Genomic DNA, 12,724 nt, shown 5'->3' on the forward strand with positions numbered 1-12,724 from the left:
CAAGGCATGCAGGAGAAGGGACATGAAAGCAACATGCAACAGTGCTATGCTAAGATCAAGGAGCTGAGGGAGGGGTACCAGAAGGCAAGGGAGGCCAATCATCACTCTGGTGCAGAGCTGAAGACATGTTGTGTCTATGAGGGGCTGCACGCCATCCTTAGCAGTGACCCCACCGCCAAGCGCCCCATGGTTACTTTGGGGCAACTGGAAGCAGCAGCCAGCGGAGTCAACCCTGAGGACAAAGTGGTGGATGAGAAAGTGGAATTGGAGGAGGATGTGGGACATGTGACAGAGGTAATTGATGGCATGGCAACCCCAGGCCTATTTTTGACTCTGGGGGTGTCTAGCCAGTCCCAGCACTCTGGCTCCGGCGCTCATGAAGCAGGAGAGGCAAGCGCTGGTAAGCAGGCATTTTGCTTTGATATTGCACAGTGATAAGAGACTGAGGTCTCATTTATTTTGTTATATGGTAAAAGAGGGATAAGGGATAGAAATTAACAACAGAGCCTATAGATCTACATAGTGGGGACCTGACTGAAAAGTTTGTTAATGTACACTGGGATGTCCCAGGGAATCCTTCATAGAGATCTCTAGGAAACTTTTGTGTAGACACTCTGCAATTCTCTGCCGAAGATTCCTTGGCAAAGCTGCCTTGTTTCTGCCCTCGCTATAGGAAACTTTGCCGCACCAACTGGCAATTATTACTGCAGGGACCAAAGCGACAGGCAGGTGAGCAGCATACGGACCCAGTCTGAAGCCGCATGCATGCAGGAGCTGCACCGTTGCATCCTGGGTTACCCTCAGGAGTGAGATATCAGGTTTGATTATTCCAGCCTGTGAAAAAGGGTGCCAATATTCATAGTACTCTCCCCAAGTGTGTACAGTGATCCTCTTCGCAAACCACTCAGACCCTTTGTCCCTTTTTACCCATCCCCAGCCTCCACCCCATAACAAACTCACCATATTTGGGACTCCCACTGAGCTGTGTGCTAGCAAAGGGACAGTGAGAAAGAGGTGTATGTTACTTTTGTGATTAATGGCTTTGAGTGCACACTCAACACCATCTCTATTCATTGTTTCTTTGGCTTCTGAAGATGTACCCTTGAGGACCAACCCCTACACACTGGCAGAGCACTTCTGTCAGATAAGGAGGCAAACCAGAAGAAGGAGATTTTTAGAGTAGTGCTGCAGTCAACAGATGCAGCACACATTGAAACAAGAGCGTGGAAAGAGACAAAAAATGAAAAACAGGCTAGATAGCTTGGAAAGGAGACATGGACAGGAGCAGATGATCGATGGACAGGAGCAGATGATAAAGCTACTGGGAGGGACAGACAGAGATGCTCAAGTCCCTCATACTGAGCACATCTATGCACGACTATGCATCTATGCAGTCTGAGCACATCTATGCACGACTCCCCCTGCAGCCAAAACAGAATGTCATTCCATGCCCTCCCCAAACTCCCCCAACACATTCCTTGCATTTTCCTGTTCATCACAGCACCCTTTGCAATCCACCCCTAGAGACTGGTTTCATGATGAAAGCTGGAGTTACACACAGCTGTGAGAGCTTGAACCAAGAGACTGCTCCTCATTGCCATGTCCCCTTTGCAAAAAGAAAAGAAAAGTGTTTTATCCTTTTATTAAAGTCTAGTATTCATGTCATGCACATGGTAGTTGCTGCTAAAATTCAAAGTGGTTATAGGCAGGACAGGCCCCCTTCAATTAAAGGCTCAGGAAGCAAGCATTACAGGGGCCATTTAAGGTGGCAAGTAAACACTGCCTGACCAAATACATCACATAAAGACACATTACTGGTGCTCATTATCAAAATGCTCCTTCAGAGCCTCCCTGATTCTAACAGCCACCAGGCTGAGCTCCTCTAATTGCTCTGGTATCTGGCTGCTCAAAGTCAGCAGACAACTGATCCACCTCAGAGCTCCACCCATCCGGAAACTTTGCCCTCTTCACTTCGCAAATGTTATGCAGAGCGCAGCAAGCTGCTACCGCCATCAGAATACTCGCCTCACTGAGGTCTCAACTGCCAAACAGGCAGTGCCACCGACCTTCTAATCAGCTACAAGCACATTCAATGGTCAGTCAGCACCTCCTGGGCCTGTGTTGAAATGCTCCTTGTTGCTGTCTAGGTTCCCAGTGTAAGGCTTCATGAGCCACAGAAGCAAAGGGCAGGCAGGGTCTCCAAGGATCACTATGGGCATTTCCACATCCCCCATTGGAATCTTCTAGTTTGGAAAAAGTCCCGGCATGCAGCTTTCTGTACAGTCGCGTGTTTCTAAAGATGCGTGTGTTATGAACTTTCCCTGGTCAACCCACATTGATATCAGTGAAATGGCCCCGGTGAGCCACCAGCACCTGCAAGACCACGGAGAAGTAGCTCTTTCCGTTAATGTACTCTGTCGCACAATGGCTGGGGTCAAAATTGGGATATTGCCTCGCTGAAGTTAGGGAATCCCATTGCTGCAAAGCCATCGATTATTTCCTGCACATTACCCAAAGTCACAGTCCATAGCAGGAGGTGATTAATGGCCCTGCACATTTGTATCACTGCAACCCCCACAGTAGACCTTCCAACTCCAAACTGATTTGAGACTGACCAGTAGCAGTCTAGATTTGCAAGTTTCCACACAGCGATCGCTACTCGCTTTTCCACTCTGAGGGTAGCTCTCATTCTGGTGTCTTTGCACCACAGGGCAGGGGTGAACTCCACACACAGTTCCAGGACAGTGGCTTTGGCACCTGAAAGTTCTGCAGCCACTGCTCGTCATCCTATATCTGCATCACAATGTGATCCCACTATTCAGTGCTTGTTTCCCAAGCTCAGTACAGACGGTGCACCATGTGCAGCTGCTCCGTGAATGCCAGAAGCAATCGTGAATTGTTTCTTTCCATTTCACACAGCAGGACAGGCACCACAGATTCACTTTCTGTTTCCCAGCTCATGTAATACTGCAGGACTAGCCACTTTGTGTTCATAATGCTCATCACCAGACTGGTCAGCAGTTCAGGAGCCATGCTTTCCGGCAGAGATGGTGGGTACAGAGTTTACCGGGGCTGTTCAAAAAAGGCACGAAACAAAGTTGGAAGCCCATGGATGGAAAGAACTGCATCATGGGATGGTGAACATGCCCCCATGATGCACTGAGATCCATCCTCAGATCTCCCAGTGGCAGAGGGTGGCAAGCTGCACAGTGGGATAGCTATCCGCAATGCAATGTTCTGTCGCTGCAAGAGCATCGACAGTGGATGTGCTCCACCAACAGAAGAGCACTGTGTGGATGTGCACACCCGATGTAATTAAAGCGGCATATGGTTGTCAACATAACTTAAGTCGACTTAACTCAGTGTCTAGCAGAATTAGGAATTAAAGTTCTCATGCTCGTCCTTTAAAGGTGTTGTGCAGGTGATTCCTTTGAGGATGAGGACTGATAGGTCAGATATGGAGTGTTCACAACCCGCACAATACCACCAGGGTGAGGAGGATCCCTGGCAGCCTCCCACAATAAATTCTCCTCTGCTTGTGAAGAACACATTCTGACATAAGAGCTGCTATCGAGAGGGAGAGTAGGCCCAGCAGCCTACAGTGCTTTGCGCCATTCATGGTATCCTCCTTAACCCCAAATGAACAAGAAGAAAGTTTTCCTACGTCACTTCTTACTTTAAAAACCACCCAAATCTTCCTCCTCCTACTTTGACTTGATTTTATTTCTCTAGCAGACGTTGATGTACACCTTCATGCTGTTTTTCAGTTATCTAAATGCAAATTAAAGTAACCCAAACTTTTCTTTTTACAGCTGGAAACATGTCTTTGTTTCATACACAAACCAGCTGAACTGAATTTCTCTGAAATTTTCCAAGAGTACAGATGTTAAGCTGAGATCATATATGGAAAGCTATGCCTAAATGAAACTAAAGAGTTATAGCGAAGACTCTTTTGCAATATTAACTGTAGCATTCACTGATGCAAATCCTACAATAGAGAGAAACAGAGAAGAATGCTCTCCTATTACGTTTATATTCTGGCTCCAACCTCTCTGAGAACACAGTCAAACTTTATACCACTCAAAATCCCTGGCCCCAATAAATCATCACCATGCCAGAAAAGATCCATAGCAGATCTCATGGAGACATATTGACAAGGGGCAAAAAAAGCAGAGGGTGTTAGGAAGATACTGTGATCTGCTTCTAAGATGTAAACAGTTCCAGTACGGTATGTTTCCAGCAACTGATGTTGCCAGGAATGTCACACTTTCAAAGCAAAGGAATACTCTTTATTTACAAACTAAGATTCAGGAGCCTTGGTATAGGGATATTGAGGAAAGGAATGAGTGGCCCTCAGGGATCTCTCTATTAGGAAATCATACTTTGCTCCACACTGCATTGTATAAGAAATTGTTCTATCAAGTTAAAGGCAACAGTCAAACTTGTATGGAGTGGGCACGATTTTCTCCTTTCCCCACAGTGAACAAATTTCCAGAAGCTGAGAATGAATAGAAAGCTTGCCCAGAGGCTATGCACATTTAATATGCTTCTTTCAAGTGCTAAGGGAAAACTGCACCGTTCACACTGAATTTCAGTGAACTTCGCTAAACCCTGACCCTCCCAAAAGAAATATTCCCTGCATCTAGTCAATCCTGCCACCAACTAAAGCTTCCCAGAGGAGTCTCCTGTTGACTTTCCCTGTCGTCAGGGCATTACACACTAATATGGCCACTGATGCGACTGACTCACCTGTTTTGGAATCAGAGAAATACTAAACTGAGAAGAGACGAGTGGGGAAAATTAGTATGAAATGTGATTCATGTAATTTACTCCTCCCCAGTAGAATCCAGTTGTGAACTTGACTGTTTGAAACAAAATGGTCCATGCAGACTACTAAAGTGCAGCTTCTAATAGCCCCTGTACTTACTACATGAAGAGGTTTTTCCTGATAGTTTAGTAGTTTTCTACATTGCTTTCTGCATCAATGTATGCAAAGCCAACAGCAACATTTTACAGATAGACAGCAACTTCCATCCCAAAGTGCTTGCAAACTATATAAAACCACTCCACCCACCATTGAAATGCAGAAGCAATTTAACATTACACAATAGCAGCACATAACAGTTTAGGAGAGAGAGGGAGGAATAAGAAGGCACAATATAACTGCCCAAAGTCAAAATACAGTCAGCTCAGGATACCGGACTGATCTGTTACTTTTACTAGGGAATCTTCTATGACCACAAATGGTCAAGACCTCAGTTTTGCAACTCATGAGGAAGTCAGCCCTTCTAAAAGCACAGCATTCCCAACACAGCTGGGTCAGCCTTGACTCAGACGGGAGAGTGTTACCTACTTAATCATCAATACCATTTCCTGCAGAATCAGGGGGAGTCCAAGAAGGTGCCCATCCAAGTAATAGCCTGGCTCAGACTCTGCTTAATTTGAGAGGTATGATGAGGCAGTTTGGCATCACAGAGAAATAAATTAAATTGCTCTCCTCCTCGCCCCCACTCCATTATCTCTCACTACTCACTCATACACCAGAGCCAAGGAGTGGCCATTGGTAAGAGGTCTTTTATGTACTGGACATCCACTGGAGCTGCTCTTTACCCCATATACCTTATAGTTAGGCATCACTTAACTGGTAACAAAAACGGTAGTTCAGTAAGTCTGTGTATGAGAACCCCTTTCTAATTTTATGTGCCCACTTCTCGCAGGGGCTTCTCCTGACATTGCTCTAGCTCAGTGGTTCTCAACCAGGGGTACATGTACCCCTGGGGGTACACAGAGGTTTTCCAGAGGGTACATCAATTCATCCAGATGTTTGCCTACTTTTACAGCAGGCTACATAAAAAACACTAGCAACATTGCAAACTAAAACTTCATACAGACAATGACTTGTTTATACTGCTCTATATACTATACCTGAAATGTAAGTACAATATTTATATTCCATTTGATTTATTTTATAATTATATGGTAAAAATGAGAAAAAAGTAACCAATTTTTCAGTACTAGTGTGCTGTGACACTTTTTTGTATTTTTATGTCTGATTTTTGTAAGCAAGTATTTTTTAAGTAAAGTGAAACTTGGGGTACACAAGACAAATCAGACTCCTGAAAGGGGTACACTAGACTGGAAAGGTTGAGAATCACTGCTCTAGCTAACTTGGAAGGTCTTTACCATGGCTGCAGGAATCCTCGAAATGTAATTTCACTGTAGTGAAATGTTCCTGTGCATTGTTAAACAGCTGTTGCATTCCAATTCAGAATGGCTGCATTTCAGAGATAGGTAAAGTGATTTCTGTATTTACTGTATACAGATTATGGTGTATTTTGGAGTCATTTTGAGTGGGACATAATACATTGGAAAGCAGACACAGTGTCCTCCCCTTTTGGGGATCTTGCATTTCACAATAATGTAGTATTACTAGTGATGGGAACCTCACACTGCTATCTAAATCCCAAGACCCGAGAAAATGAGAATGAGGGTGAGAGTAAGAAAACACTCACAGGTGGGGGTTTCTTCCTCATCTCAAAGATTCGGGTGGCACCAAGGCTGAGCGAGGCAATGACAGGGTTTCTCCCCAATGATGGCTCATCATCACTGTGCCAGTCGACACTGTCCTTCTCATTTCGGTACAGATTGCAGAGCAGAGAGTTGAAGGTGTGACTGGTGGCCTTTTCGATGTGCTCCTTCAGCATGGTCAGCAGAGGATGCCACTGCAATCAGCACAGCAAAGTGGTCATAGGGAGAAGAGCAGGAGGTGAGATAGGTGCACTGGAGGAAGTGCCAGTACAGAAGGGGAAAAGTTTCAGGGTATCAGAGATGCAAAGCAAAGGCAAAATCACTGGGACTGGAAGGGGTACAAGGCCCACAATATTTTTGCATAATAAACATGAAGCCAACTGACCCTATGACTCTCCTAAACTTTTAGTACATGCTTCCAGTGCAGCAGAAGTGCAGCCCTTCTGCTCTGTGTGGTCATGGTAGCACTGAGTCGATGCTATTTCATCACCAAGGCCATGCTGCCATTCTGCCTCGCATGGCCATCTGGCCTTTCGTAGCATTGTGGCTGTTCCAGCCCTCCTGGTTAACTGTGAGAATGAAATCTGCTTAAGGGGCCCAGGGATAAACATTATGGCTGCTAACTGAGATGATGACTAAAGAACACTGAACTGCAATCTTCTATGACCACAAATGGTCAAGACCTCAGTTTTGCAACTCATGAGGAAGTCAGCCCTTCTGGAACCAGTGGCTTACTGGCACATGAAGCCTGGAGTTGGCCATCAGGAGTACACGGCGAGTGCTGGCATAACATTGCCACTCTGTGTCCCTGCATTCCCTGCTCTAATAGTACTGCTTAATGAGTCTAGCTCACCTTCTGTGTTTTGATTTTAATGTTCTAATAGTTTATGGTATAAAGTGATTCAAGACATAAGTGGATCTCAATCTCCATGAACTATAGCCATTGTATTGTTAACATATTTCTGTGCCCAGTCTCTGTAGCAATTATACAGATTCTACTGTTATTGCTTCCAATGCATCATGGGTATTTAATAATGATTTTACACATTTATATCATGCCTTTCATTTGAGGATCTCATAGTGCTTTTAGCCAGTAACTAAGTTTCTAGCCCCAATGTGAGATATGTCAGAATCATTACCCCCATAATATAAGTGGAAACATTGAGGCACATGGGGTTAAGGGATTTATTCAAGGTTGCACAGTGAGTCAGTGGATGGACTAGAACCCAGGAGTCTCAGCTCCCAGTCTCCTCCTCTAATTAAAAGACCACATTGCCTCATTCATGTTCACCAGGGGTCCGTTTATCTACTGGTTCTGGCACTGGAACCTAATCACAGCATTCTTATCTATCCTAGGTATTTCTAGTTCAGTCACCACCATCAATACCTAGGTGCCATGTGAATGATTATCTAAGAAAATATCTTGTAGTTCAGGGAGGTTATTGCATTGAAGTGTCACATTTAACAAGTGGGCTGCCTGAAGAGAAAACCATTGGATCTCCAGGATTACAGTTTGTGAGGAATTAGAAGTGAAATGACAGGAGAGGGCTCATGAGGAATTACCAGCACCACTTTCTAGTAACTGCCTGATCATTACTGAATTTCTTTGATTTCCACTCTGACAATATTCCCACCGGCAACCTCATCAGGTAGAAATGTGGATGTGAATGTGTGATTCAATAGGAACTCCACTGTAAATGAGCAGTAACTGAAGTCCTCTTGTTATGAAAGGTTACCAGGTTACCAAATATTTCACTGCTTACAAGGAAACATTTTTCTAATACCATGATTCACACAACCATAAGCACTTATTGCACTTGGGAGGGTTTCAAGTTCCTATTATCCCCACACTGCTACAAATCAAACTTTCAGGGACTGATACTTGGGTGTGGCTAAGCTATGCTCTAAACCTCTATCCCTCTACCTGGATCCTAAGGTTGCTTTAAGATACACTGGGGGTAATGGTCCCATTCTGCCAGGCAGGGATTGCCAGAGCTCTGCAGACTTTATGCCACTGGAGGATTCCTTCACACCAGGGAAATCCCCAGCTGCAAAGGAGTCAGAAAAGGGGAGGAGAGAGTGAGAATCAGACTGACAGTCCTGAAGACTGAGGGTCTTTGTTTTTCCACAGAAGAAGTACATCACACACAGTGGTAGGCAAGTTTTCCTCATACTAACCCACCACCTTGCCTCATCTCTAACCTCATACTAACCCCCCACCAACTGGTAATAGCTTTCACTGCTTAGCTATTCTGAGCTGGATTTGAACAACCGGTCAGCAGGTGGAAAGGCTCCATATGGCATTGCCAACCTCCAGAGCCATCCAGACTCCACCACCTCTTTCTAGAAAAACATTTAAATAAAACACTATGTAACTGAATACATCCCAATCTATGGGCTGTCTGTATTTTTCCATCCTAAATTACACAGCCTTTACTAGAGCATTATCATGACTGCCAGACCCTTCCATCTCAGATTGTTTACTCAAGCAGTGTGTGCAAAATCCCATTTCCCTCAAATTCTGCTTTGTTGGGACGTATCTTTCCTTGGCAGCAGTGAAGATATCTGGGACTCGACAGAAGCACTCTCTCATGTAACCTAGTTCTCACTAGTTATTCTTAATTTATGGCTTAACACATGGGACTCTATTGCCATGGAAATTTCAAACAAAGAAACGTCCGGAGACAGTCCAAATGGACAACAGGTTGACAGAGTGTGACTGAGCATGAACAAAAAGTCAACAAAGTCACTTAGCAAGGTTTCTGACCCTTCAAAAATAGCAAAATGGCGTGGGAAATTATACGGTACAATCTGATCTTGCTAAACAGACAGGTCATGTGTACTAATCTGATTACACTCAGACACGCAGCAAGAATATGCCTGAATGCTGCCTAAAGAAGAATCAAGAAGTGTTTATTTTTAAAGTTTCTTAAAGGGAGTTATTATCATAAAGAATATTATATTGTCTCTGAGGCATACAGAATGGTTAAGAGACATGCCCAAGGTCAGAACTTGGTCAGAAGCAGAACCTAGAATAGAATTTAGGAGTAGTGATTGCTAATCCCCTACCACCAGAAAAGGCTCCTTATCAAAGTGATAAATCATAAGTCAGAATAAATCCACAAATAATGAAACTCCATAAAGCAGGCATATATGCCATTGACCTACTTTGGTAATCAGGAATCAGATGGGATCACAGTGCAAATGTTTGTCTATCTTTTAAAAAACTTTAAAAAAGTTATTACTGCAATCTACAAAGAAAAAGCCATCATAAATTAATACGTACATTAGGATTTGGCTGCATCGTTAACCTGGAGTAAGTGTAAGGAAGTTCCCCATACCAGGAAGTGAGTCTGGGCTCTTTGTAAGATAGATCTAAAGAAAGAACAATAGGAAAACTTTACAAATCAGGTATCAACTGGCTAGGAAGTGAGGAGGTGAAAGTGCAAGACTCTCGAGAAGCTTTTTGCAAGTGATGATCAAGAAGCACTAACCTTCTCACCCAAAATTAAAAGGTGACCCTTATAAGGTGCTCACCCCTACATGAAGAGTCTAAATGGTACCCAATGAAGCAAGTAAATTCAGAAACAGGCCTGAAATTCTAATCGTCTCTCTGTGTGGGGTCCATGCCTTGCAGAGGTCTCAGAACCACACAAAATTTCTCATTTTCTGGGCTACAACAGGTAGGCACGTTGAGGTGAAGTATGGATCATAGATTATTAGGGTTGGAAGGGACCTCAGGAGATCATCTAGTCCAACCCCCTGCTCAAAGAAGGACCAAACCCAACTAAATCCCCAAATGCCCCTCTCAAGGATTGAACTCACAACCCTGGGTTTAGCAGGCCAATGCTCAAACCACTGAGCTATCCCTCCCCCCCAAGGGATAGTGAGGCTAACCTGAAGCTTTACCTGTAGCTCTTGGTTGCTTTGCTTTCTGTTAGTTTAAATGCTGCCCAAAACATTTGCATCAGTTTTAGGGAATGTCTACTGAAAAGGATGGAGCAATGGGAAGGTGGAGCATTGCTGAGGTACAATGTAAGTTGTCTGCAGCTGGGCTGAACCAGTACATTTTGCCAGATATCCCTAGTGTGTGGTTTGAGCCTAAAACAGGATAAAAGCACTTTCACCATCTTCAGCTTGTGGCAGAATTAGCTTAGTGGTTACTTCATGTGTTCGATATGTAACTGTTACCATTCTGCACTCCCTTTAGCATGCCTCAATAAAAGACTTATCTTTTCCATAACTGGTGTTCTTCTAGACATGTTGCTCATGTCCATTCCATATTAGATGTGCATGCTCACCACATGCACCGGTGTCGGAAGTTTTTCCCCTCAGCAATATCCGCAGGGGACCAGCTCTGGCACCCCCTGGAGTGGCGCCTGCATGGCGCAATATAAGGGGTCCTGCCAGCTCCCCCCAACCTCAGTTCCTTCTTGCCGGAAACTCCGACAGAGGGGAAGGAGGGCGGGATGTGGAATGGACATGAGCAACACATCTCGAAGAACACCAGTTACGGAAAAGGTAACTGTCTTTCTTCTTCGAGTGCTTGCTCATGTCCATGCCACATTAGGTGACTCCAAAGCAGCACCCTTGGAGGCGAGTAGGAGTTCACGGAGGTGTAGATTTCAACACAGCTCTGCTGAACCCAGTCCCATCCCTGGCCTGCTGAGAGATGGCATAATGAGCGGTAAACGTGTGGACAGAGGACCACGTTGCAGCTCTACAGATGTCCTGGATAGGGATGTATGCCAGGAAGGCCGCTGAAGATGCCTGTGCTCTTGTTGAGTGGGCTCTGACAACCAGCGGTGGCAGAACCCTGCCAGGTCGTAACAGGTTCTTATGCACAAAGCAATCCAATTGGAAATCCTCTGTGAGAACACTGGACGACCCTTCATCCTATCCGCTGTAGCGATGAAGAGTTGAGTCCATTTTCGGAAAGGCTTGGCATGTTCTAAGTAAAAAGCCAAGGCCCTCCAAATGTCCAGGTCATGAAGATGCCTCTCTTCACTCGTCTTGTGTGGTTTGGGACAGAACACCGGGAGGAAGATCTCCTGGTTCATATGGAAGGTGGAGACCACCTTTGGCAGGAAGGCCGGATGGGGCTGCAACTGAACCGTATCCTTGTAGAAGACCGTGTATGGTGGTTCTGAGGTCAAGGCTTAAATTTTCAAGACCCTTCTCGCCAACCTCACCACCACCAGGAACGTGACCTTCCATGACAGATGGGAAAGGGACCAAGAACCCAGAGATTTAAAGGGCGGGCCAGTGAGCCTAGAGAGGACCAAGCTAAAATCCCACTGCATGACAGGAGCCCACACCTTGGGAAGAGACTCTCCAGCCCTCTCAAAAATCTGACCATCATGTAATGGGAAAACACCATCTGTCCTTGGATTGGTGGGTGAAAAGTGGAGATGGCTGCAAGATGCACTCTAATGGAAGTGTGCCAGGCCCTGATTCCTCAAATGGAGCAAGTAGTCCAGGACAGCCTGTATGGAGGAAAGCAAGGAAGAGATGCCTGTTCAGATGGCCAGCAGGAAAACCTCATCCACTTGGCCAGGTAAGTCAGTCTAGTTGAGGGCTTCCTACTTTCCAGGAGGACCTGTTGGACTTCTTCCGAACAGGTCCGCTCCTCCGGGTTCAGCCCTGCAGCATCCACACCGAGAGGTGGAGGGATCTGAGGTCAGGGTCTAAGAGCCGACCGCGGTCCTACAACAGCAGGTCCGGTCGGTTGGGCAGGGCCAGGGAGGGGCCGCTGACAGGCTCATGAGCATGCCAAACCAATGCTGGCGAGGCCACGCTGGGCCGATCATGATGACCCGTGCCTGGTCTCGCTTGATCTTTGCCAGGGCCCTGCTGATGAATGGAATCGGAGGGAATGTGTACATCAGGCTCCCTGACCACGACAGGAGGAAGGCATTGGAGAGGGAGGCTTTGCTCAGACCCTGTTGAGAACAAAACTGGTGGCATTTCCTGTTCTGTTTGGTAGCGAACAGTCCACTTGGAGTTCCCCACCTTTGGAAGATCATGCAGGCTACCTCTATATGGAGTGAACACTCGTGGTGAGAGGAGAAGTCCCTGCTGAGCTGGTCTGCGAGTGTATTCCTGACGCCGGGAAGGTGATAAGCTTCCAGTTGGATTTCATGGCTGATGCAGAAGTCCCACAGATGGAGTGCCTCCTGACAGGGAGCTGACGAGT

General features: G+C 45.6%; 1 protein-coding gene across 2 annotated transcripts in view; it reads right to left on the reverse strand.

Moving 5' to 3' along the window:
* ALKBH3 (alkB homolog 3, alpha-ketoglutarate dependent dioxygenase) overlaps positions 1-12,724 on the reverse strand; it is a 59,958-nt gene that overhangs the window by 27,345 nt on the left and 19,889 nt on the right. For both annotated transcript variants that reach the window (XM_045013200.1, XM_045013199.1), the window contains exons 7-8: positions 9,815-9,903; positions 6,513-6,722 (exon numbers count right to left, since the gene is read on the reverse strand). In XM_045013200.1, coding sequence (XP_044869135.1) covers positions 6,513-6,722; positions 9,815-9,903 — 299 coding nt within the window. The remainder of the gene's footprint in view (positions 1-6,512; positions 6,723-9,814; positions 9,904-12,724) is intronic.

This window comes from Mauremys mutica, chromosome 4 (genome assembly GCF_020497125.1).
Source record: "Mauremys mutica isolate MM-2020 ecotype Southern chromosome 4, ASM2049712v1, whole genome shotgun sequence".
NCBI lineage: Eukaryota > Metazoa > Chordata > Testudines > Geoemydidae > Mauremys > Mauremys mutica.